At 45.3% G+C, this 24,300-nt stretch overlaps 1 protein-coding gene across 2 annotated transcripts in view; it reads right to left on the bottom strand.

Moving 5' to 3' along the window:
* Positions 1-24,300, bottom strand: part of HELB (DNA helicase B) — a 451,751-nt gene that overhangs the window by 220,211 nt on the left and 207,240 nt on the right. For both annotated transcript variants that reach the window (XM_069229147.1, XM_069229148.1), the window contains one exon: positions 7,485-7,626. In XM_069229147.1, coding sequence (XP_069085248.1) covers positions 7,485-7,626 — 142 coding nt within the window. The remainder of the gene's footprint in view (positions 1-7,484; positions 7,627-24,300) is intronic.

Here is a 24,300-nt window from a genome sequence, read left to right as displayed (position 1 = left end):
GAGGGTGTGGGTACCTGGACGCAAAGTTTTGGCATTTTGCATTTTGTTTTGTGGCGAACAGATCTATGTCTGGTGTCCCCCACTGGTGAAAGTATTCTTGTAGTATCTAGGGATGTATTTCCCACTCGTGAGTTTGCTGGTGATCTCTACTGAGATTGTCCGCTAATTGATTGTGAATGCCTGGAATATATTGCTCTATTAGGCGAATGTTGTTGTGAATTGCCCAATGCCAAATCTTTTGTGCTATGAGGCATAGTTGTGATGAGTGTGTTCCCCCTTGTTTTTTTATGTAGTACATTGTTGTCATATTGTCTGTTTTGACAAGAATGTGTTTGTGAGCTAGAAGAGGTTGAAATGCTAGGAAGACTGCTAGCAGCTCTAAGTGATTTATGTGTAGGTGTTTCTGTTGACTGTCCCATTGTCCTTGTATATTGTGATTGTTGAGGTGTGCCCCACTCCCAATCATTGATGCATCTGTTGTGAGAATGGCGTGACGCACAGGGTCTTGAAAAGGCCGCCCTTTGTTTAAATTTACAGAGTTCCATCATTGAAGAGTATAGTGTGTTTGGCGGTCTATCAACACTAGATCTTGGAGTTGACCCTGTGCCTGTGGGGGAGGGTGACGGGCAAGTCACTGCTTGTTATTAGTGGCCTACTTAGTGAGCTGAAATTTTCCTCTTGACCTTGGGAATTGTCCCACTGAAGGACCCGCGAAACGCCCCTCTCTGATATTGGGATTGGTAGGTGGGTTTTGTTTGAGAGGTGGATGTCTCTGAAGGCTGTGGTCTGAAACCTCCCCTATATTGCGGTTTCCTGAATGTCCCTCTATATCGGGACGAGTAGAGCGCGCCCATGGCTTTGGGTGTACCAGTGTCCTTCTTCATCTTCTCGATGGCGGTGTCCACTTGTGGTCCAAACAGATGTTGTTGATTGTATAGCATGTTAAGTACTGCCTATTGTATCTCTGGTTTGAACCCTGAGGATCTTAGCCAAGTGTGTCGTCTAATTGTGACTGCTGTGTTCACTGTTCTTGCGGCAGTGTCAGCGGAATCTAATGCCGAATGTATCTGATTGTTCGATATTGCCTGTCCCTCCTCTACCACTTGCTGAGCCCGTTTTTTGGTATTCCTTAGGGAGATGTTGGATGATATCGCTCATCTCTTCCCAATGAGCTAGGTCATATCGTGCCAGGAGGGCTTGAGAATTTGCAATGTGCCACTGATTGGCAGCCTGTGACGCTATCCTCTTTCCTGCTGCATCGAACTTCCGACTCTCCTTATCTGGAGGTGGTACATCTCCAGATGACTGAGTTGGCTCTCTTTCTTGCAGCTCCAACCACTACAGAGTCCGGGGGCAACTGCTATGTGAGGAACACTGGGTCAGACGGTGGTGGCTTGTAATTCTTTTCCACCCACGGTGTGATGGCTCTCCCTTTCACAGGCTCTTGAAAAACTTGTTGGGCATGTTTAAGCATGCCTGGGAGCATAGGCAGGCTTTGGTAGGAAGCATGCGTGGAGGCCAAGGTATTAAAGAGAAAATCGTCCTCCAATGGCTCTGAGTGCATGCTTACATTATGGAATGCAGCAGGCCTGGCCAAGACTTGGGTGTATGAGGTGCTATCCTCAGGTGGAGAGGGTTCTGAAGGGTAGCACTCAGGGCTATTGTCCGACACAGGGGGATCGTAGAAGTCCCAAGGGTCTGCATCGTCTTGCGACTGCACAGTGTGTGTGGGTGACTGTGCAGTGGGCGTGGCAGGAGGTGACACTGTTCTTTGTGGTGAATGTGGAGGAGAAAGTTCTGGTGAAAAATGGCGAGTCAGCAATTTTTCCCTGGGCCCTTTAGCCTTTGGCTGTTCAGACTCTGATCGTCCCTGGAAAGCCAGTTTTCTTTTGAATTTGAGAGGAGGGGCAGTTTGGATCTTCCCAGTATCCTTATGCATCTGTATCTTTGCCTGCGTTTCATCAAACTCCTCCATTTGAAGTTCCTCCTCAAATCTGTGCCTCTCTTTTAGCTGCTTAGAGAGCCCATGTTCCTCGGTGTACAAGGCTTTTTTCGGCTCCGAATCTAGTTTTTTCGGCACCGAAATGCCCATGCTGAGGGAAGGCCTCAGCTCCGAAAGGCTTTTTCGAGGCTTCGTCGACTCGACAAGTCGGTGTTGACTTTTTTCAATGACGGGTTCTCGGCTCGAGTCTGAAGACTTTGTCACGATTTTGGCCTTTTTCGGTGCCGAAGGTGTTGCTTGGTCACCGCTTGTTTTTTATTGGTCGAGCCATGGCCTTCAGGCAGTGGCGTCCCCAAGGCCTTATGCTTCTTAGGCTGACTGAGGGCTTGAGTCGGGGCAGGCGTACTCACGTGTTGGCCTGCTGTAAGTGGTCGGTCTCCGTCTGAATCGTCAGAGTCCGATCCTTGGATGGAGATAGCCATCTCCTATTCTTCGACGTCGAGGTGCTCTGAACTTTTCGACGCCATTTGCATCCGCCTCACCCTCCGATCCCTCAAGGTCTTCTTTGATCGAAAGGACTTGCAGGCCTCGCAAGTATCTTCCCTGTGCTCCGGTGACAAACACAGATTACAGACACGATGTTGGTCTGTAGAGGGATACTTAGCGTGGCACTGTGGGCAGAAACAGAAAGGGGTCCGGTCCATTAGGCTTCGACAACGTCTATGGTCGGGCAGACCAGGCCCCGGCTGGGCGCGGAAGCCCTGAAGGGCCACCGAAGCTGTGTCTCGTCGGTGTTGATGCAAGATGTTTCCGATCGCAAACAATACCGATGCTTTACGAAGATTTTTAGTCTTTTTCTGATTCGAATAACAGAGCAAAGAGGAACACGTCCGAACCCGATGGCGGAAAGAAAACAATCTAAGATGGAGTTGATGCCCATGTGCAATGGAGCCGAAAGGGAGGAGTCACTCGGTCCCATGACTCGAAAAGACTTCTTTGAAGAAAAACAACTTGTAACACTCCAAGCCCAACACTAGATGGCAGGAACAGTGCACAGCATGTGTATCTGCAGCTACACATGCCATCGAACATATATATACATTTATATCTCATATCCTACAAAGAATGGAAGCAAAACACGGAAGGAGAAAGCAAAACAGAGGCTCCCCATAGACTATACTGGGAGACACTGTACTGCATAGGCAGCAGACCTGGCAGCAGCCACTGATTGTGGCAGCTCTTGTTCTATCCGCAGGGCAGGCAAGGAAGAGGGTGAGAGACAGTACGGTGCAAATGGAGCCACATTGATTACCGCTTCTACACTAGACCTACTCAGATCCACCACTGCTTGGTGCACATACAGGCCCCTTTCATGGGCCCCACAAGATTTTCATTGAACTGAGCAAGAAATCCGGCAACACAAACTGGATCTTATACCTGGTCATGGTTTCAACTGCTTCACACTAATTATGGAGAAGGTTTACATTGTACATAGCAGGAGGATCTCTCCAGCTTACAGCAATATTTAACAGTGCATTCTTTCGGTAAAACAGATATGTGACAGAGCGACGTCTCTGCTGGTGAGCAGTTCATTTCTTAAACAATGCACTCTAATTATTTCCGCCTAGTAGTGGTAAAGCACTGATATGCCAAAAAGTAAAAATTATCTTGGATATAAATTAATGTGTTCAGATGACACAATGTTTCTACAGCTAAAACATGTTTAAGGTGCAACGGGGTGGGCTCAAACTCAAATAAAAGCTAACATGATATTGGGTAAAGTTGAACCATCAAACTGGAAGTTAATTAGAGTAAATGTCCATGAGAGAGTACATTTGCAATAAAACTTAAATAGCCCTGGTAAATATTCCAAGTACAATATTGAATCTTAATACTACTGGTAATTGATCATTACCTTTAAAGACTATGAAACCAATGGTGACTAGCCAATAATTAGTGATTCAATGTAGACAACATCCATGTAAACGTATTACTCCAAGATACCAAAATCTTGGGTCACAGTACACTATTGCAAATTTAAGTGAAAATGACCGAGAACTGCTTGTTATGAAAAAGATGTTGACATGACGGTGCCTTTTGGGCTTAGCGCTGGTGAAACACTATTTCTCAGAGTCAAATTTGTGCACAGTATTTCTGGACTTGGCTCTCACTCAAAAAACCTTAGATAGCTGGAAAATGCTTGAGCACATTCATATTTTGTATTACAAAACACCATAATATCACAACCTCCTCTAAAATAGCTGCATCATCTCCAAGTTGGCAGGTTTTGCTGCAATCATAGCCACTGTTAGCCATTGAAAAATAATATTTTGTTGCATCCAGCTTAGACTAAAAATCTACTCCACTTCTCCAACAATTAAACATAAGTCAAGGCAAAATCAAATCAGGGGCTTGAAAGCAAATTAACTGCTAACATGTTAATATCTGATTTATTTCCCATCTTCAACCCATTAGAAGGAACATTAAATCATGGTTCCTAAAACAAAATATCCCTAGTTATACATGTTTGCATACATTCTCCACTTTTTCCCATTTTTGTTCTGGTTTTAAAGTTCGGCATAGAGAGACTTTGTTGAAATTAGCACAAAAAACAAAAATGAGAAATTAGTTTTTCCAGTAACTTTTAAATTCTTCCAGAGAATGGCAGTCGAATCTACGTAGCTTCCAGTGAAGGAATGCCACAAAGTGTGTCAGCTGGGCAATACAAAAGAGTAGACATTACTACTACATAAGTCATCTTAGGCACACAACTAAACAGTTCTTCATAGTGAGCTCACTCCAAACCTTGTAAGCTACAAAGGTTCAACCATTTTCAGTTGTTACATCATATAGCTCTATTCATTAGGCACTGTCTTTGAAAATACATACAACATTTACAACCTTACCCACGCAGGCGGAAACATATTTGGCATGAACCGTCCCCAACCATCTTTCATGGCTACTCCTTCTACACATGTAACAACGTTAAAAGAGTAATAAACTAATGACAGGATGAGCCACATGCCTTGCTCAAAGATAGAACAGGCAAGGTAAGCATCGTACCACTGACCAGATTTCATTCTTTCTCTCGATTAACCTGAAGACCCAGAACTGAAGTTCCTTTACTTTTTCTGTCACACATATATATATATATATTACACTTTGATAAACAACATCAGTTCTATTCAGGTGTACACATGAAAATCTTCCTATGATATAGGGAAGGCATAGGGATCAACATGGAATACTGTCAGAAGCAGAATGATTTACCACTAATGTAATTCTGCATCATACATACACCATGGGCACACTATATCATGTACACAAAAAAAGTATGTTACAACTTAAGGACACAGCTAACAGGAAACCCCCAGACAACCTTAATTGTTGTGTTGAAGACCTCTGCCTGCGTCATCATCAGATCTCACCTGGTCCCTAAAAACCAGGATGGGCTCAACCATTTTGTTCTGAGAGCACTTATATTAGCCTACTGAGGTCTTATCATAAAATACAAATACTTAGGGGACACCCAGGTATCCCTTTTCTCTTTAGAGAAAAAGAGAAAAGGGGTGTTCACGGCGTATAATTATATTACACCCTTAAAAGGGCAGACATGTTTTAGTCTCTTACTGGGTAACAACGGGCACCAGGTTTTCATTAGGACAGAAAATAATACCCTCAAATCCATTTCCTGTTTTTCCTTATTTGTGTTAACTATTGCCTATTGTCCTATCACTATTAAGTCAGGACTAATGACACACAACATATAACATGCAGAGGGACTACTCGCCCATATATATTCGCACACATACTGTATTTCTGCAAAAGATAATAAACAGGGGCACATAATATTGCTGTTCAATGACAGAAAGTGACATTGCACTGGTGGTGCAATTCCACAGAATATCAACATGCAAAATGTAGTTTAATACCCACAAAGGGCATCCATGCATTCTATATGTAGCAAGATATGAACATTCAACCAACACAAGAAACGTGGGGAACACAAATTTTGTGAAGCACTACCCACTGCATTATGACAGCGTAAACAGTGGTTACGTACACAGAGATGAGGTATCTTACCCTACTGTGGGAATAATAGGCGTGGCATTATTCCAGCAATAGGGAAAGTTTGTCTCTAATTCTTCCGGTGCACTGTGCATGCATATGCAACAAAATGAAAAAAATTGCATCACATATATGTGGCCTTCTTATGCTTGTAATTACATTTTGGATGTGAAAAACGTTCATCAATGCACCTATTTCACAAGTGATGTTTTAAACAAGAATATTTTCAGTAGTGCCATGTTTTGTATTGTACTGTTTATAAAAGAGAGAAGAATAAATTGCCATCTAACCAAGCACTCAAATTACAGGCAGCAGCAATGTCACTTAAACACTTTGTAACACAAACTTTATAACGCGGTGCATGCACAATAAAGAGCAAGTATTTAAAGTTAATATAAAAATAAATAAAACATTTTAAACCAGCTTACCAAGTGGGCTGAAAGGAATTATTTTAAGGTGAATGTGAACAATGTGCACAGGATTTGTGCAGTCATGAAAAGTGAAGGGACCAATGGACGAAGCCCGCTAAACACAAGCCTCTGCCCGTATATGTATATCGTAATTCATTTTTTTAGGAAAACAATTGTCTGGCTATTCAGTTAAAGTTGTCTCAAAGGTCAAATCTAAACAAAAAGTAAACACAATTTAATAAATCGATTCTGTGTTATTATAAACACACTTCTTTTTCATCTCCCTCTAGAATTCTGTACCTGACAAATGTTTTTACCTTTGCACTTTTCTTTTTAAAATTATACGGAGTGGCACAACTGCTGGTGTTTAGATGATTATTTAACACGCAAAACCACTTAACAGAATTACTCAGTTCTCAAAAGAAAAAACATTTTGGCACATGGAGTAGGTCGCAATTCATGGAATATTTAATTTAAATTATTTTCAGTAAAAGGGCACAATTTGTTGTCCTGTCTTTTTTAAAACATTTTTAGAGTTCCAAAATAATCTATAAGTGGTATAAGGTTTAGATACTGAAAACTATCTTTGAATGTGCAAAGATTTGAACTGACAATGCATTTAGAATATGTTGACAAATGTAAAATATTTGAAGTTTGACACAATTACAAGGGACAAAGACAGAAATAAAGGGGTTGCTTAAACGCTACACCACTAAGAGCAAAGGAGAAGAGTTAATCTGTAAAAAATGGAATTAGTATGTGTCGAGAACAGTCTGCTTAGGCCACAGAATGAATGCATAATGCCAATATGAAATATTATTCTGCGACATTACATTAAAGAAATAAATATTTATGAATGATGCTTCTCACCATGCACGGCAAAACCTATATCCATATGGTTGAGTCATTGCTGACCTTTATCACACTTCAAAATTATGAGTTACCATGCAGCAGTTATGTGGCAAATGCAGAACTGTAAAAACTTTCACTGCCGCGGTTCTTGGTCATGCAGTACAATACATGCAAATAATAATGCAATTCGGGGATAAGCAGAACCGTCCTACCTTGTGGCATTGTCTACAATGAGTTGAGACTCTGCTCTGTGGTTGGTTCTGAGTTCTATCGCCCAGTGAATGTATTTCGCGCTTTGAAACAAATCAGCAAGCATATTACCAGGATCAATACTGGGTAACTGCCGAACATCACCTTTGAGAAGAGAAAATAGATATGCTAGTAAAAAATCACCTAGAAACCTAGTTGAAATGTCTTAGGTCAGGATCACATCTTATTAGAACTTTTACAGCAGATTTGCCCACATAGGGAAGGCCGAAAACAAATCACAATACGCAACTTTGACATTCAAACCACTGCTATAAAAACATAAATACAATGTGACACTTCAGAAACATCTAATTATACATAGAGGAAACCCCATCGAGCACTGCACCAGAAAAGGACTGAAAAGAACACTGATTATAATGTGTATCAGAGTAAACGATGGAACACTTTTATGTTAATTATCTAATTTGTATATTAAAAAATGCCAGCAATAATGTCACACCCAGACCTATTGGTTTTAACTAGTTCAATAGTCTTGTTTTCTTGAATTGCAGCATATTCTTTATCTGTTTTGAGACAAAGGCAATGGTCACAAAGCATATATATATATAAAACTATCAGTTACTAATTTGCCTCTGCATATACATATGTATTACTGAATTTAGGCATGATTGGTAAAGTTTTACGACATAAGCAACATTTTTAAGGGGTAGATAAGATCGCAAGGTGTAGTAGGTCCTACAGCAGAACAAACACGTACATAAATCAAACTCTGGTAAAGCTAATAGAACTGTACTGGAAAAATGGTGCATTATTTTTATTTTTATTGCAAAAAAGAAAATGAAAAAAAATATATTCCACTTCTTAAATGTAACAGCCACATGCTTACAGAAGCATATTTTAACTGAAAAAGAAAACCGTTGTATGTCGTTTTAATACAACACAAGTGTTCTAAGCAGACAGGTGTGCATTGAACGAGTACACAAAATATGAACCTTACTGATGCAAAGACAAGGAAGTATTGGCTTTGAATCATAGGAACCCGAATATACAGTTTGTCACACAAGGACTAAAAATATGAAAAAGGAAAAAGAAAAGAAAGAAAAAAGCCCTGGTCATGTACAGTATAGACACACCAGCCCTGGTACTTAAGTGCACTTCTTTTCAGACAGATGTGCACATCTGATTAAGCAAAATGCCACCACTCACAGTGCAAGAGAGTCAATGGCTGAAGAGGGATGATGCACTGTGATATGCTGTGATGAGTGCAAGCAAAATTTGAATCTCAGGAGAACAGACCACTGGACGCCGAGAGATGGCTTAGAGAGATGACTTAAAGAGATGACGTTGAGAGATGACTTAAAGCCTCTCTGTATATATAAATGTATGCATTTATTATTTATGTTTTTAATTGCATGAGGCTATCAACAAGACTAAATTAACCTCTAGCCATACCTAAAAAGAACCTGACTTGTTCTATGCCTGATAAACATTTACGGCAACCTTTGACCCTGATACAGCAGGCAGGTCGCTCCCCGCTCCGCCTTTTCCGCGCTCCATCCCGTTTCTGTTTTTTTCCCACCGCTGCGTCCCCTGCGGCCCCTCCCGCCTCCGCCCTCCTCCTCACCGCTTGCTTAGCCTTGTTTTTCCTGCCGCTGCGTCCCCTGCGGCCCCTCCCGCCTCCCCCCTCCTCCTCACCGCTTGCTTAGCCTTGTTTTTCCCGCCGCTGTGTCCCCTACGGCCCCTCCCGCCTCCCCCCTCCTCCTCACCGCTTGCTTTGCCTTGTTTTTCCCACCGCTGCGTCCCCTGCGGCCCCACCCCTCCCATTGGACAGGCCCTCCCGCCTCGCAGCTGCCACTCCCACCCTCCCCTCCTCTTATGCCAGCCACGGCGCGGTGACAGGGTGCAACCTTTGACCCTGCTACAGCAGGCAGGTTGCTCCCCGCTCTGCCTTTTCAGCGCTCCACCCCTTTTCTGTTTTTTTCCCCGCCACTGCGTCCCCTGCTGCCTCCCCCCTCCTCCTCACCGCTTGCTTAGCCTTGTTTTTCCCGCCGCTGCGTCCCCTGTGGCCCCTCCCGCCTCCCCCCTCCTCCTCACCGCTTGCTTTGCCTTGTTTTTCCCGCCGCTGCGTCCCCTGCGGCCCCTCCCCCCTCCCCTCCCATTGGACAGGCCCTCCCGCCTCCCAGCTGCCACTCCCACCCTCCCCTCCTCTTATGCCAGCCGCGGCACACCAAAGGCAAGCCCGTCTGCACCCGTCTGCGCCTGGTCCGCGAGACCCCTGCACCTCCAGACGGCCGACCAACTCAACGCCCTCAACCCCGGCCGCATCACAGCATGCTCCCAGTCCTCACCAAGGAACACCCACGGACCCTTTGCATGCCGCACCTGCAGATTCACCTGCGACAGAACAAGGAAACCAACAAAGGCCGAACCTAACCACCTCCACTGCATACTGCTCAACACCCGCTCCGCACGCAAGCACGCCATCGAGCTCTGGGACCTGCTCGACTCCACCACCCCAGATGTAGCCTTCCTTACCGAAACCTGGTGGAACGACTCCTCGGCGCCTGACATCGCAATAGCCATCCCCGACGGCTACAAGATCATCCGCAGGGACCGCAAAAATGGAATCGGAGGAGGCATAGCCATCCCCCACAAATCCTCCCTTCAGGTCGACACCCACACTGACGACTCCCTCAAGTCCGCCGAACTCCTACACTTCCGCATCCACACTGACCCCAACACCACTCTCAGAGGAACGCTCATCTGCAGACCCCCCCGGACCACGAGCACCATTCAGCGAATCCCTCGCTGACCTCACCAGCACCCACGCACTCACTTCAACGGATTACATCCTCCTCGGGGACCTACATTTCCACCTGGAGAACAACAACAACACAAACTCCACTACCCTGATCGACAACCTCACCAACCACAGCCTCAGACAACTTGTCAACACACCAACCCACATCGCCGGCCACACGCCTAATCCCATCTTCTCCTCAAGCGCCCACGTCACATTCAACCATACCACCGTACTCCACTGGACCGACCACCACTGCATCCACTTCACCTACAAGAAACCTACCGAGCACCACCGCACCCAACAACCACCCCCGTAGATGCTGGAACAAAGTTACGAAAGACCAGCTTACCAACACCCTCGCCCAGAGCCCACCCCGACTCCACCGACCCAGACACCACGGCCAACAACCTCACCCTGTGGATCAACGACTGCGCCAACACCCTGGCGCCACTCAAAAAACCCGGTCGGTGACAACCAAGCCAGAAGAAAAGCCGCCTGGTTCACAGACGAGCTCCTAAATGCCAAACGCAACTGTCGAAAGCTAAAAAAGGAATGGCTCCTCAAACGCACACCTGACAGCCTCACAGCCCACAAGGACGCCACCCGCAAGCACCACCAACTCATCAGACAAGCCAAACGATCCCACTTCAAAGACCGCCTGGACAACAACGCACACGGCAGCAAAGAGCTCTTCAGCGTCGTGAAAGAACTCTCCAACCCCAGCGCCAACATCAACAACATCCCTCCATCCCAAGAACTCTGCAATGCACTGTCCACCTTCTTCCCCCGGAAGATCACCGACATCCACGACAGCTTTGACACCTCTCCCACGCCAGACCCCACCCCTGAACACTCCACCTGTGCAAACCACCTGACCTCCTTAACCAACGTGAACGACACAGAGACATGCAAGATCATGAACTCCATCCACTCAGGTTCTCTGTCAGACCCCTGCACCCACCACGTATACAACAAAGCCGACTCCACCATCGCCCCCCAACTACGGAAGGTCATCAACATCTCCTTCGAAACAGCGACATTCCCTGAAAAATGGAAACACGCCAAAATCCGCGCCCTCCTCAAGAAGCCCAAAGCGGACCCCAACGACCTCATGAACTTCCAACCCATCTCCCTGCTCCCTTTCCCAGCAAAGGTGATTGAAAAAAATCGTCAACGCACAATTAACCAGCCACCTCGAAGACAACGGCATCCTAGACCCCTCCCAGTCCAGCTTCAGACGAAACCACAGCACCGAAACTGCCCTTCTCGCCGCCACAGACGACATCAGACGCCAGATGGACAACGGCGAAACATTAGCCCTCATCCTCCTGGACCTATCTGCCGCCTTCAACACAGTCTGCCACCGCACCCTGAAATCACGCCTCCACGAAACCGGAATTCAAGGTAAAGCCCTCGACTGGATCGTCTCATTCCTCTCCGGCAGAACCCAGAGAGTCCGCCTCCCCCCCCTTCCGCTCCGAAGCCACCAACATCATCTGAGGCGTCCCCCAAGGCTCATCCCTCCGCCCGACGCTGTTCAACATCTCACGTGGCCCCCATCGCTGAGGTGGCCCGACAACACAACCTCAACATTCTCACATACGGCGACGACACCCAACTCATCCTATCACTCACCAAAGACCCCCACACCGCCAAAACCAACCTCCACGAGGGAATGAAATCCATCGCCGAATGGATGAGAAACAGCTGTCTGAAACTGAACTCGGACAAGACGGAGGTCCTCATCCTCGGACCCACCCCCTCTGCCTGGGACGACTCCTGGTGGCCCACCGCACTAGGAACCCCGCTGACACCGTCCGACCACGCTTGCAACCTGGGCTTCATCCTCGACTCCTCCCTCACCTTGTCTAAACAAGTCAACGCAGTTTCCTCCTCCTGCTGCTACAACACACTCTGCATGCTCTGCAGAATCTACAAGTGGATCCCGACAGAAACGAGAAGAACAGTGACACAGGCCCTCGTCAGCAGCAGGCTGGACTACGGCAACGCACTCTATACAGGCATCCCAGCAAAAGACCTACTACGCCTCCAACGTATCCAAAACGCCTCCGCCCGGCTGATCCTCAACGTACCCCGCCACAGCCACATCTCCCACCACCTGAGAAACCTTCACTGGCTCCCCGTGGACAAAAGGATCACTTTCAAGCTCCTAACCCACGCTCACAAAGCGCTCCGCGACACCGGACCAGCCTACCTAAACAACAGACTCAACTTCTACACCCCCACCCGTCAGCTCCGTTCCACTAACCTCGCCCTCGCCGTCGTCCCCCGCATCCGAAGAAAGACCTCCGGCGGCAGATCCTTCTCATACCTCGCAGCCAAAACCTGGAACACCCTCCCCACCAACCTGCGACAGACTCAAGACCTACTCACCTTCAGAAGACTCCTCAAGACCTGGCTCTTCGACCAGTAACACCAGCTCTACCCCCTCCCCCCCCAGCACCTTGAAACCCTCACGGGTACGTAGCGCGCTTTATAAATTCAATGGTTGATTCAATGATTGACGGACACTCTCTAGTACCTTTCCTGACTGCTTAAGTATACACAAATATGCTCAAAATTGGGAAATTCATAGGTGTTAGGATGAACCCTTTTCCGACCCATTTTGGAGTACAGATGGCATGTGGTTCCATTACCCTAAACCTTTGCCTCTCATGTAGGTATGTCTCGCTTCTTATTATATTTGTTTTGTTTATCTTTTGCGGTTTCCTTTTTCAGCTCTTTCTTTCATTCAAAATGACATACCCTTTATTTTCTTACCTCTTTATTAAAATTCATATTAATATTGATTGTAAGTACATTATCTTATTTCATGTAATATATAATACAATATATTTTTCTGTGGTTATTTAGTTCACAACATTTCCTCAAGGTATAGACTTTTCAGATTAAAATTATTTTATCACTTTGAGAACTGTTCCTTGCAATGTGAATAGGTTACGCTCTCCAGTAGAAAGGCAAAGAGTACTAACTCATCTTTTTAAGCTTAAATCATATAAATAAATACGATCTTGGCAGTAAGGAACTCTTCTAAAGAGTTTTTTTTCATAGTCCATTTTGTTCAGAGCAGATTTCTGAGCAACCTCAATCTCTCTCTGACAAACTTCTGAACTTCTTTAAAGAAACAAATGCTGCCATTTGCAACAATTGTGTTCTCTCTCCATTACAATGGGGTTGCAAAAGGGGGAGACACAGCTGTCTCGGGCCTCTCTCAGGTTAATCCTGGCCTCAAGTATTTTGATCCTCTTTCTGTAGGTTTGTTTAGAGAAACTACCTGTTTTCACCTCTTGCTCAACTTTCCATCATATTCCAACAGGGGTTTGGGAAGTGGCCTTTTCGGACCTTGAACCACAAGTACAGGAGGTGTGTAACAGCTTGTCAGCTAATGCCTCAGTCCCAGATGATGCTTTGGTAGATTCTCTAATGTAAAGCCCAGTACTGATCCACCTGACTTGAGCAAATTCTGACCAATTTCACTGCTGTCTTTTCCCATAAAAATATTGGAAAAATATGTCAACAAGTTAACATTAGGATTTTTGGAGTAACATCAAATACTAGATTCTTTGCAATCTGACTTTTGTCCGGCACACAGCATGGAAACATCGCTGGTGTCAGTTTGTGATGACCTTAGAATGTCGGCTGATAGGGGGCAGTCTTTTGTTTTAGTGCGGTTGGACCTCTCAGATACACACAATACCATTCTGCACACTATCCTGTTGACCAGATTGGCAGATTTACCTCTCTGGTACTCTCAATACTGTTCCTCTCACTATTATGTTGACCAGATAGGCAGATTGACCTCTCTGATATACTTAATACTCTCCCTCACACTATCCTGTGGGTCTGCCTTGCAGTGGTTTCAATTTTATCTGGAAGGCAGTGTGGTGTTTGACATGTCAGCAGCTTACCACCAGGTTAGCTTACATCAAGGGTTGGAAGCTTTGACTTTGTTTGTGACATCACTTAGGGCCCTTAAGTATTGTAAAAAGCGATTTGGCCTGGCATCAGTTTTGGCTGTTTTCCAGAGAACCACGCAGATTTTTGAGGGTATCGAAAGGGTGTTGCGTTTTCAGGATGACATACTTATGGTAGGAAGATCACGAGAGTAGCATGACAGATTGCAGAGCAGGTATTGAAAAGGGTAGAACAGCATTGAATGGGCATAAAAAAGGAAAGTGCTACTGAAAGAAAGGTAACTTCTCTGGTGCTTGAGATATCTATCAGGTGAGGAAATTAAACCAGAAAAAGCACAGTGAACGCCATAGAGGAGGCCAAGCAACCAGAGAATAAAGAGCAGCTGAAGTCTTTCTTTGGATTAACAGAGTATTGTGAAACTAATGTGTGTAACTTTGCAAAAGTGGTAGAACCAATGAGGCGGTTACTGAAGAGCATGGTGTTTGTGTGGGGCAGTGTTTAATTGATAAATGAATGAGTGTCAGTCTCCAAACCTCCGCTGAGAAGCCAGCGGCCGGTGCTTTTAGATGTTGGCAAACTGCACAATCTTGCATCCACCCCAGGCCTCTTTAACCTACTGACAGACACTACCTGCACCTTTATCTCACTGTTGTGGATTTTTGCTTTCGCCCTTTCTGATGTTTTTTCTATCTTTCTCTTCCTCCTTCTTTCCCCTTTGTTTCCCTCTGTTGCATTTGAGGAAATGTCTGAAGTGGAAAAATAAGTGTTAGTCCCCAAAAATGAGTGCCTTAGGCCCCCACCAGAGCCACCTATTTAAACTGGTGTACGGGATTTGAGTGTGAAAATGTGATTTGGAAGGTAAAAAGATCAATTGCCAATGCTCTGTTTGGTCATTTGACATCAACAAAAATACATTTGTCACTATGAATGTCCGTAACATGCAGCTCAAAGAGGTTTGTCACAAAAGGTACATGATCAGGAAAGAATTACTGGTTTTGTTTCAAGGCAATTGCAAGAGCATAAGGATCACACTCACCACTGAAACGGAGGTCCTAGCTTGATGCTTGGGAATAAATTTCAGGTACGATGTAAGTTTTCCCTTTATGATGATAACTGATCATAGAACCCCTCTACACTTGTTTAAATGTGGAAGAGAGGAGTTTGGGGAGGCACAGAATATCACAGTGGTTGGTAAGTGTTATGGAATACAACTTTGTAGTAAATTATGTAAATGGGGCAAAGAATGTTGTAGCTTACTGTCTAGGTGGAGGAAGTGGAGCATGTGGAGAGAGAAGAAAATGAAGGAATTCCTGCTGGAGGAGAATTTGCTGTCAGTGAGGACGAACGGGGAGAGCCGTGGAAAAAGGTGCTGTTTATAGGGATATTAAAAGGCAGATAAGGGATGGCTGCAATGACCCAAAAAGTGCAGGGAGTAGGGTACAGTTATTCTCAAATGTGAAAGAGGAATTGAATATTAGCGGGAGCAAACTTTTGAACAAAATACTGACCGGATTGTTCCACCAAAGAATTCAAGGAGTAAAGTGATTCGAATTTTACATAAGTGACATTTATGAATAAATATGACAAAAAGAAGGGTGAGGTAATTCTTCTGGTTGTCCGCTATGGTGTGAAACTGAAGATTGTTTAAGGGATTCAATGCATATGAAAACTGCGTCAAAACAAAAGTAGTCAGACAGGCACAACTAAAGTGTACACAGTGACAGAAAAGGACACAGGAAAAGTTAGCTATTGGCTTTATCGGGACAGTTGACAAATTAGGAGCAAGAGATAGATTCCTGTGATTTTGATAGATTACCATAATAAGTGGGTTATAATATTGACAATGGATCGGGTTAGCACTAAAACCGTGGTGAGATTTTTGAGAAGAGACTTTGAGGAGGAAGGAATACCTAGGATGTTCGTATCAGAAAATAGAATGCAATTTGTTTTTATAGCCATGACTTAAATTAGTTTGGGTATGACATCAGCGAGCTGCATTGTTTAGCTCACAAGCTAATGGGCTGCTAGAAAGAGTTCATTTGATGTTAATGGAGCATATATAGTTATCATTGGCCAATGGACTCCCATGGAAGAATGAATTTGAGAAGTTGATTTGAGCATATGGGGTAACACCTCTTTCAGTAACAGGGGTTTCCCTTTTTACTGCGCTCAAGGGAAGGGATCCTGCCATGAAGAAATCACCCATGTGCTTGTGTCAGACAGTAGTGAATGTAAAGAATCATGTGGTAAGATGGCAAACAATGTTTTTTTGAGAGCATTAGCAGAATTCTAATATCACGACCAGAGTAAATTGGGTGAACTTTTTTGTGCTTGGATTAATGCAGTATATTACCAAGTCAAATGATAGAGCCTTACAATGTATACATATGTCAATTGGTTTCTATTAGCAATAATTTCTTATGCTTTTGTTAGCACAGTATATTATCTAGTCTAATGTTATATTTTTACAAAAAGGTGTACATGTTTTCTATCATGTTTCTTTTACTTACTATTCCTTTTTATTTTAAAGGGGGATAGGAGCGTACAGTTGTTGCACACCTGCGCTCTGGTCTGTAAAAAGCCTTAGCTCGCTGAAGTTTCTTAGGTACTGTAATACTTTCGGATGCAAAGGTGTCCTATCAAAACTCTGTTTGGTTGTCAGTTGAAAACTGGAGGTCGTACCTCAAGGTCAACAGTGAATAAATATCTGGAGCTTCCACTGGTGCCCAGTGTGAATCTACATACTGGCCTTTTATTTTTCTGACTCTCAAATGGTTTGGTTTTGAACATAAAATTATCGATTCATTACCTTAATCATCTGTACCATCCTTCATAAAGGAAGTTAAAAATGTTTCTTTAATATCAGGATATAAATTTAACTCTGACTCTGTAAAATCATCCTGCTCAAAAAGTTCTGTTTAAAGCAAAACGTTCAAGCTTCCGATTTAATACTGAAAGCACATAAAATTGTTGTTATGTGTATTTGAATAGCGTACAACTCAGACGGATCCTGGTGCTGAAGCAGGAGCTGTATAAGCTGAGCCATGGTCATGGCTAGGTGAAGAGTCTTCAGTTTCTTGTGAAAGTCAAGAACTGAGGAGGAGGCTCTGATGTTCAGGGGCAGGCAATTCAAGGCTAACTGAGCGAAATAGGCAAGACAGCTGGAACTTGTTCTGCATATGCAGGGGTGTCTGCAAATAGGAGTCTAGCTGAGGGAGGGTGTCTGCTTGGTTCGTGGATGTTTGTTGAGGTATGTGGGACCAATGTTGTGTAAGACTTTGTATGTGTGCATGAGGTGTCTGAAGAGTGCATGTTTTTGGGATTGGGAGCCAGTGAAGCTCAGTGAGCTGCCAGGTGATGTGAGTGGGCACTGGGAGATTGAGGGTGAGCCTGGCTGACAAGTCTAGGACAGTGGCTTACTAATTCCATAAAAGACAGTCAAAATAAATTTGATGAAACTATTAAACAATAGTACCTCTGACAACTGGATGTAAACCCTTATTGCTTTCTTGGTAGGTGTTAAAAAATGGGTGTCTGGTTGGCAGTCAGGTTACCCCCTGCCCAAGCAAGGACCCTCACTCTAGTCAGGGTAAAGGAGAATCACCAACAGTTAACCCCTGCTCACCCCCTTGGTAGCTTGGCACGAGCAGTAAGGCTTAACTTCAGAAGTAATGTGTAAAGTATTTGTACCAACACACACAGTAACTCAGTGAAAACACTACAAAATTACAACCCAGGTTTAGAAAAATAGACAATATTTATCTAAACAGAACAAGACCAAAACAACAAAAATCCAATATACACAAGTAAAGTTACAAATTTAAAAAGAAAAGAGTCTTAAATCCTTTAGAAAACACTGAGAATGCTGTTAGCGCACAAAAGTACCTGGGTAGCGTCAAAATAGAGCCACATGGGCGAGTGTGTGTCAGAAAAAGCCAGCGACGCGTTGATTTCTCACTCACAAGCAAGACCGTGCGTCGTTCCTCTTCAGGTCGGCGTGCGTCGTTTCTTCTCTCCCGCAAGAGAGCGGTGCGTTGATCCAGACGGGCACCTCAGGTCTGGGCACGCTTTGCACTGATTTTCCACACCAAGCGATGTTGCGTTAGAATCTGGTTGCCTGGTGTCAAGAAACCACACTGCGTGGGGCTTGTGTCGTTAACAGCAGCCACTGCGGGTGTTGTGTGTCGTTTCTCCAGCCGTGTTGCGTTGATCTCCCAGCCCCAATGCAGGTGGAGCGTTGATTTTAGCCGCGAGGTGAGCGGCGTGACACTTCTCAGCTGAAAGGCGGGTGGTGCGTCGAAAGTTTCCCCGCACAGTGGTCTTTGCGTGGATTTCTGTCCTTTTCCACCAGCTGCACCTGTCAAGGGCCCAGAGACAGGTTAGGGCACCACTTGGCAGGCAGGACTCTCAGCAGAAAGCCCAAGTTCTGGCAGAGAGAAGTCTTTGTTGTCCCTGAGACTTCAACAACAGGAGGCCAGCTCAGTTCAAGCCCTTGGAGATTCTTCACCAGTGGGAAGTCACACAAAATTCAGTTTTTGTCCTCTTTCAGGTCAAAGCAGCTACTCCAGGCCAACCCAGCAAAGCACAGTCACAGGCAAAGGGGTAGTACTGCTCCTCCAGCTCTTCTCCTTAGCAGAGGTTCCCCTTGGTTCCAGAAGTAATCTGATTTTCAGGGGGTTTGGGTGATCTTCTTATACCCCTTTCTGCCTTGGAAGTAGGCCTACTTTAAAGAGAAGTCTCTTTTGTTTTCAAGATCCTGCCTTGCCAGACCAGGCCCCAGACACACACCAGGGGGTTGGAGACTGCATTGTGTGAGGGCAGGCACAGCCCTTTCAGGTGTAAGTGACCACTTCTCCCCTTCCCTCACCCCTGATGGCCCATTAGGATATGCAGGCCACACCCTAACCCCCTCTTTGGTCTCTGTCTAGAGGAGAGGTGCAAACAGCCCAACTGTCAAACTGGCCCAGACAGGGAATCCATAAACAAGCAGAGTCATTGAACGATTTAAGCAAGAAAATGCCTACTTTCTAAAAGTGGCATTTTCAAACATACAATCTAAAAACCAACTTCACTAAAAGATTTGTTTTTAAATTGTGAGTTCAGAGAACCTAAACTCAAAATGTTTATCTGTTCCCAAACTGAATTTGCACTTTAATAATATTTAAAGGCAGCCCTCATGTGAACCTATGAAAGAGATTGGCCACAGTGCAACAGTGAAAAACAAATTTGGCAATATTTCACTGTCAGGACATGTAAAACACATAAGTGCATGTCCCACCTTTAATATACACTGTAACCTGCCCATGGGGCTACCTAGGGCCTACCTTAAGGGTGCCTTACATGTACAAAAAGGGAAGGCTTAGGCCTGGCAAGGGGGTACACTTGCCAAGTCGAATTGGCAGTTTAAAACTGCAGTCACAGACACTGCAGTGGCAGGTCTGAGACATGTTTACAGGGCTACTAATGTGGGTGACACAACCAGTGCTGCAGGCCCACTATTAGCATTTGAATTACAGGCCCGGGCACCTCTAGTGCACTTTAGTAGGGATTTACTAGTAAATCAAATATGCCAATCATGGATAAGCCAATGTACACATATAATTTATAAGGGAACACTTACCCTTTAGCATTGGTCAGCAGTGGTAAAGTGTCCAGAGCAAACAAAACAGCAAAAACAGAGTCCAGCACACAGAAACAACACTGAGCGCGGAGGCCACTGTGAGCAATCTAGGCCAGAGGTGCTTTTTACAAATTTCCTTCACTGGCATTTACTGCCATATGCGCCACTTTTGTGCCCAATTAGCCTATGAGTGGGCTAGTGGGGCATTTTTTGCATAAACATGCAGGACAAGACCTTGTACTTGTTGAGCCAAGGGAGATGTCCAAAAAGTCCCTGTTACCCGCTGGAGTGACCTTTCATTTTGAGCCCTTAGTAATTGTTGACTTGCGCTTCCTGCAGTTTGTTATTTACCCTGAGGAGGTATTTTACAAAACGGCAGACCAGCTGTATGCCCGTGGGCAAGAAACAAGACAGAACTGCTTGTTGGCATGCCTGAAGACCGCTTTGTATTAAGAGAGGCTGCAGCATTGCTTTTCTCTCCATTGCTAGCTCCTTAAAATGCATATCAGATGAACTAGATCTTCCTTTCTATGCCCGCAGAGCCCACAGACCGTAACCAATGGTTTACGCTCCCATAAGGGTAGATGAAGACGTAAGGGTAAGATGCCCAGCTGGTATCTCAAAAAAATTCCTTTAAGTAGATTAGAAAAGCCTGACAGAGATAAGGTTGTGGTTCAAATTTACGGTAGCCTTGCAGCACCACCCAGCCATGAGTTATTTTGGCAACTGCTGCCTCGTCTTTTATCAGAGATGCGTGACTGATGGTTTTCTTTACTATGATTTTAAAGCTGGTAAGCAAGGTTGAAGTTGCCCATAGATCCTGTTGTCCAAATTGCGTTAAGGAAACATTGATCATTGAGGTATGCTTGAGCGGGGGAGCCACTTCTAATTGCCAGTTCCACCCACAGAAGGGAATTTAGGCCCTCATTTTAACCTTGGCGGTCTTTTGACCACCAGGGTTAATGTGGCGGTATCACCACCAACAGGCTGGCGGTGTATACCACCACATTATGAGATTGGCGGGTTGGCTGCAGTCAACCTGCCACTTCTCCACTCATACCGCCATGGTGGTATGAGCCACCGGGCCGGAGATATCTATCTCCAGCCCGGCGGCTGACATAGTACCACCCATGGCATTATGAGCCGGCCTACCACCATGGTTTTCATGGTGTTAGCAACGCCACGAAAACCACTGCGGTAGGCCCTACTGGTGACAGGAAATTCCTTCCATGTCACCTGTAGGCTGCTCTCTTCCAACACTCACCTGACACCCCCCACCACCTCCATCCAGACCACCTCCCTCCGATGCTCTCACTCACCAGCCCCATACACGCACACACCACACAACTGACCACACTCCCACAGCCATACCCCCCTCTACAGTCACTGCACCCCCCCACCCCACCCCCCCCTCCACGCATACACGCACAGACACCCACATGCACAAGGCATACACCCATTCACTTACACTGATATAGATGCATTCACTGACACATACGCATTCATTCACGCATACTTCCAGACATGCTCACACAGAATCACACTGACATGCAGACACGCACTCACTTCACCATTCTTACATGCATTTACTCACACGCATACACCCATGCAAAAAACACACAGACACATTCACACACACACTCAGACATTCATGTACACACTCAGACACACCCACACAACACCTCCCACCCTCCTCCCCTGTTGGAAGACCAACCTACCTTGGTTGAGGAGGTCTTACAGCAGGGAACGGGAAGGGGCGCTGCTACGGCCAGCAGCGCCCCGCCAGCAGAACACCGCCAGGCCGTATTACTGGTCATAATACGGTTGGCGGAGTTCTACTGGTGTGGCGGTGCTGGTGGTAGCAGTGCCAGCTTATCACTGTCCACCACCATGAGCACTGCTAGATTTCTGCACTTATTTTGGCGGAAGTCAGGCAGTGCTCATAATATGGTGGACGGATGGTAGCCACAGTGGTGGTATATTGGCAGCCATCACCGCGGCGGTAGGCGGTAAGTACCGCCAATGTAGTAATTAGGGCCTTACTGTATTAGAACAGCCATTCTTTATTTTAAACCAGCAGTTTATGTACGTGCCTCTTCTGGCGAGAGCCTGTTTTTGGAGACCAAACTCCAACCTTATCTGAGCAAGACAGGAATAGTTGGGATGGAAAAAAGATCGTTTTGTAGGCCTTGGTGACCACCCAGTCAAGCGTTAGAGCATCCGTTCCTCTAAGACCCTCACTGCAGTAGGTTAATAGCGGAATAAATTTTGCCTGGATTACTCGCGATAGTGGGGCTAAGTTGGGTCCGGAAACTTTCCTTTTTGATTCCTTATGGATATTGCTAGAGCAGTGCCCTTTCTCTCCAGGGCGTCGCATTGCAATTTTAAGGTCCCTTTGTTGTCAATGATCTTCCTTTGCTGGCTATTTACAGACACTGCTTTAGTTTTATTAAACCGGGGCCAGCTTATTAGCATCAGGTCATCTGCGTAGAGAAGATCTGAAATGGCTTGGTTACCCAACTAAGGAGCGTGAAAATTGCATTGGTCTAAACTTTCTGTTAGGTCAGCAAGAAAAAGATTAAATAGGGTGGGAGCAGGGACACAAATCTGCTTCAGTCCTTTGGTAGTTGGTTAGCGCCTTGAGAGATGCATCCCTGACTCCAGCTTAACTTGCACCCAGGTGTCCGTATGTATTGTGATTAGGAGCCTCAGATGTACACGGTATTTTCCGTGCTGCCAGTTTCCTCCTTAACATGTCACAATTAATGTGGCTGAAGGCGGCCCGAAAGTCGATGAAGCGTGAGGTGGGTCTTGGCACCGACAGCTCCATCGATCAGCAGGGACAGATACATTATATTTGTTATGGTTCCCTTGTTCTTGCTGAAGCTGGTCTGATTTATTGGGATAATATTTGTTGCTGCGGCCCAGGCTATTAGCTCCTCCAGAATAGTTTGGGCAAAGTATTTAGCCTTATTGATGATTAGTGACACAAGCCATTCATTTTTTTGCGCTGTTTTTATCACCATGCTTGTAAATCGGGGAGATGATGGACCCTCTCCATGAAGCTGGGAGGTTGATGTCTTCCACAATCTGCAAGAATAGCGGCTCCAGGTGCTCTGACCAATAGTTGACATCTTGCTTGGAGAGTGCCAGAGGTATCCCATCAGGGCCCGGGGCCCGCTCCCGTCTCCCCTTACGTATCTGCTTCTGAATTAGTTGGCTTGATACTAGGCACTGTGGCCAAAGAATGAGCTTGACCAACCCACCCAGTCAGTAGCTGGCCTTTTCACAGCCCGCATTGGAGTGCAGAAGGGAGGAGTCTGACTGTCTGTCTGTCCCCCTTCTCTCTCTGAGGAGCTTTGACCCCCCGCGCACCTCACCCCCTCCCAACTTATTAGAGTTGAAGTGCTCCTGCAAGAAAGTCACCCAGGCGGCTTTGGACAGGTGTGAATTCATCCCTAGATGGAATGTTGTAACAAGTTTACCTTACCACAGACTCATGTGTGATCATTCCCTTTGATGTTGCAGAGGAGTTGTGCCCAAAATGATTAATCTCCTTCCCTTTTGTATGTTCAAATTTGCTTTTTCCGGACAGCCTTTTTTTGCTTGAGATCCTGTTGCAGATAGAGGTTACTTGGTTGCCAGCGCAGGTTCCTGCTGATTTGCTTTATCAGTTTCGTGTGTGATTTTACTAGTTTTTATTCTGAGTGGGAGAAATGACTCCTTTCTTGTTGTTACATGTGGGGTCCTTTCACTGTTGTAATAAATGTTTCCCCCATTTCTTCTGTGAAAGCCTCTCAAGCAGCTAACAGGTTTGGTGTCGCAGCTTGCTGTCCTTGTAGGATATTTGTGGCAGATGCCAGGAGGGTGTCTATAGAAGTGGCATTGAATTTGATTCTTTTATTGTTAATGGTGTTCGCTGCACTCTGAGGTTTGACTGAAATACAGTGGGTTACAGACCTTATGTTGAGCATGAACATCTGAGCAAGATGGTCGCTAGAGTCCTCCGCCACCAGTTGTTACAAGAGGATTTTGTAGAATAATGAGGATTTTGTGGAACAATGCTAGGCTAATAAAGGTATTATAATCTAATGTAGAGGCGGCCCTTGGGGAGTGGAACGTTGCTGCTGCAGTGTCATCATTCGGAAAGCCCCAATTTAGGGCACGGAGACAGAGAATCTCCAGTTCCTTCAGCAGGTGTTTGCCAGTTTTGGTTAATTTACCAGTTATGTTCTTCCCTTCTTAATTAATTCCCCACTGTGATGACTAGACCACTATGAAGTTGTCGTCCATTGTTCCCAGGAGATGTAAATCAAAGTCCCCGGAGTGGATAAGGTTAGGGTCTTGTTCTTCACACATCAGCCATTTGATTTCGCAGATTACCAGTTTGGAACCCTTTATCCTGCCTTTGGAGTGCAGGTAGACATTTACAGTCATGACCTGTGAATCTCTGTTGTGG

Source organism: Pleurodeles waltl, chromosome 4_1 (genome assembly GCF_031143425.1).
Source record: "Pleurodeles waltl isolate 20211129_DDA chromosome 4_1, aPleWal1.hap1.20221129, whole genome shotgun sequence".
Taxonomy (NCBI): Eukaryota; Metazoa; Chordata; class Amphibia; order Caudata; family Salamandridae; genus Pleurodeles; species Pleurodeles waltl.
This window is presented reverse-complemented; position numbering and strand designations above follow the sequence as displayed.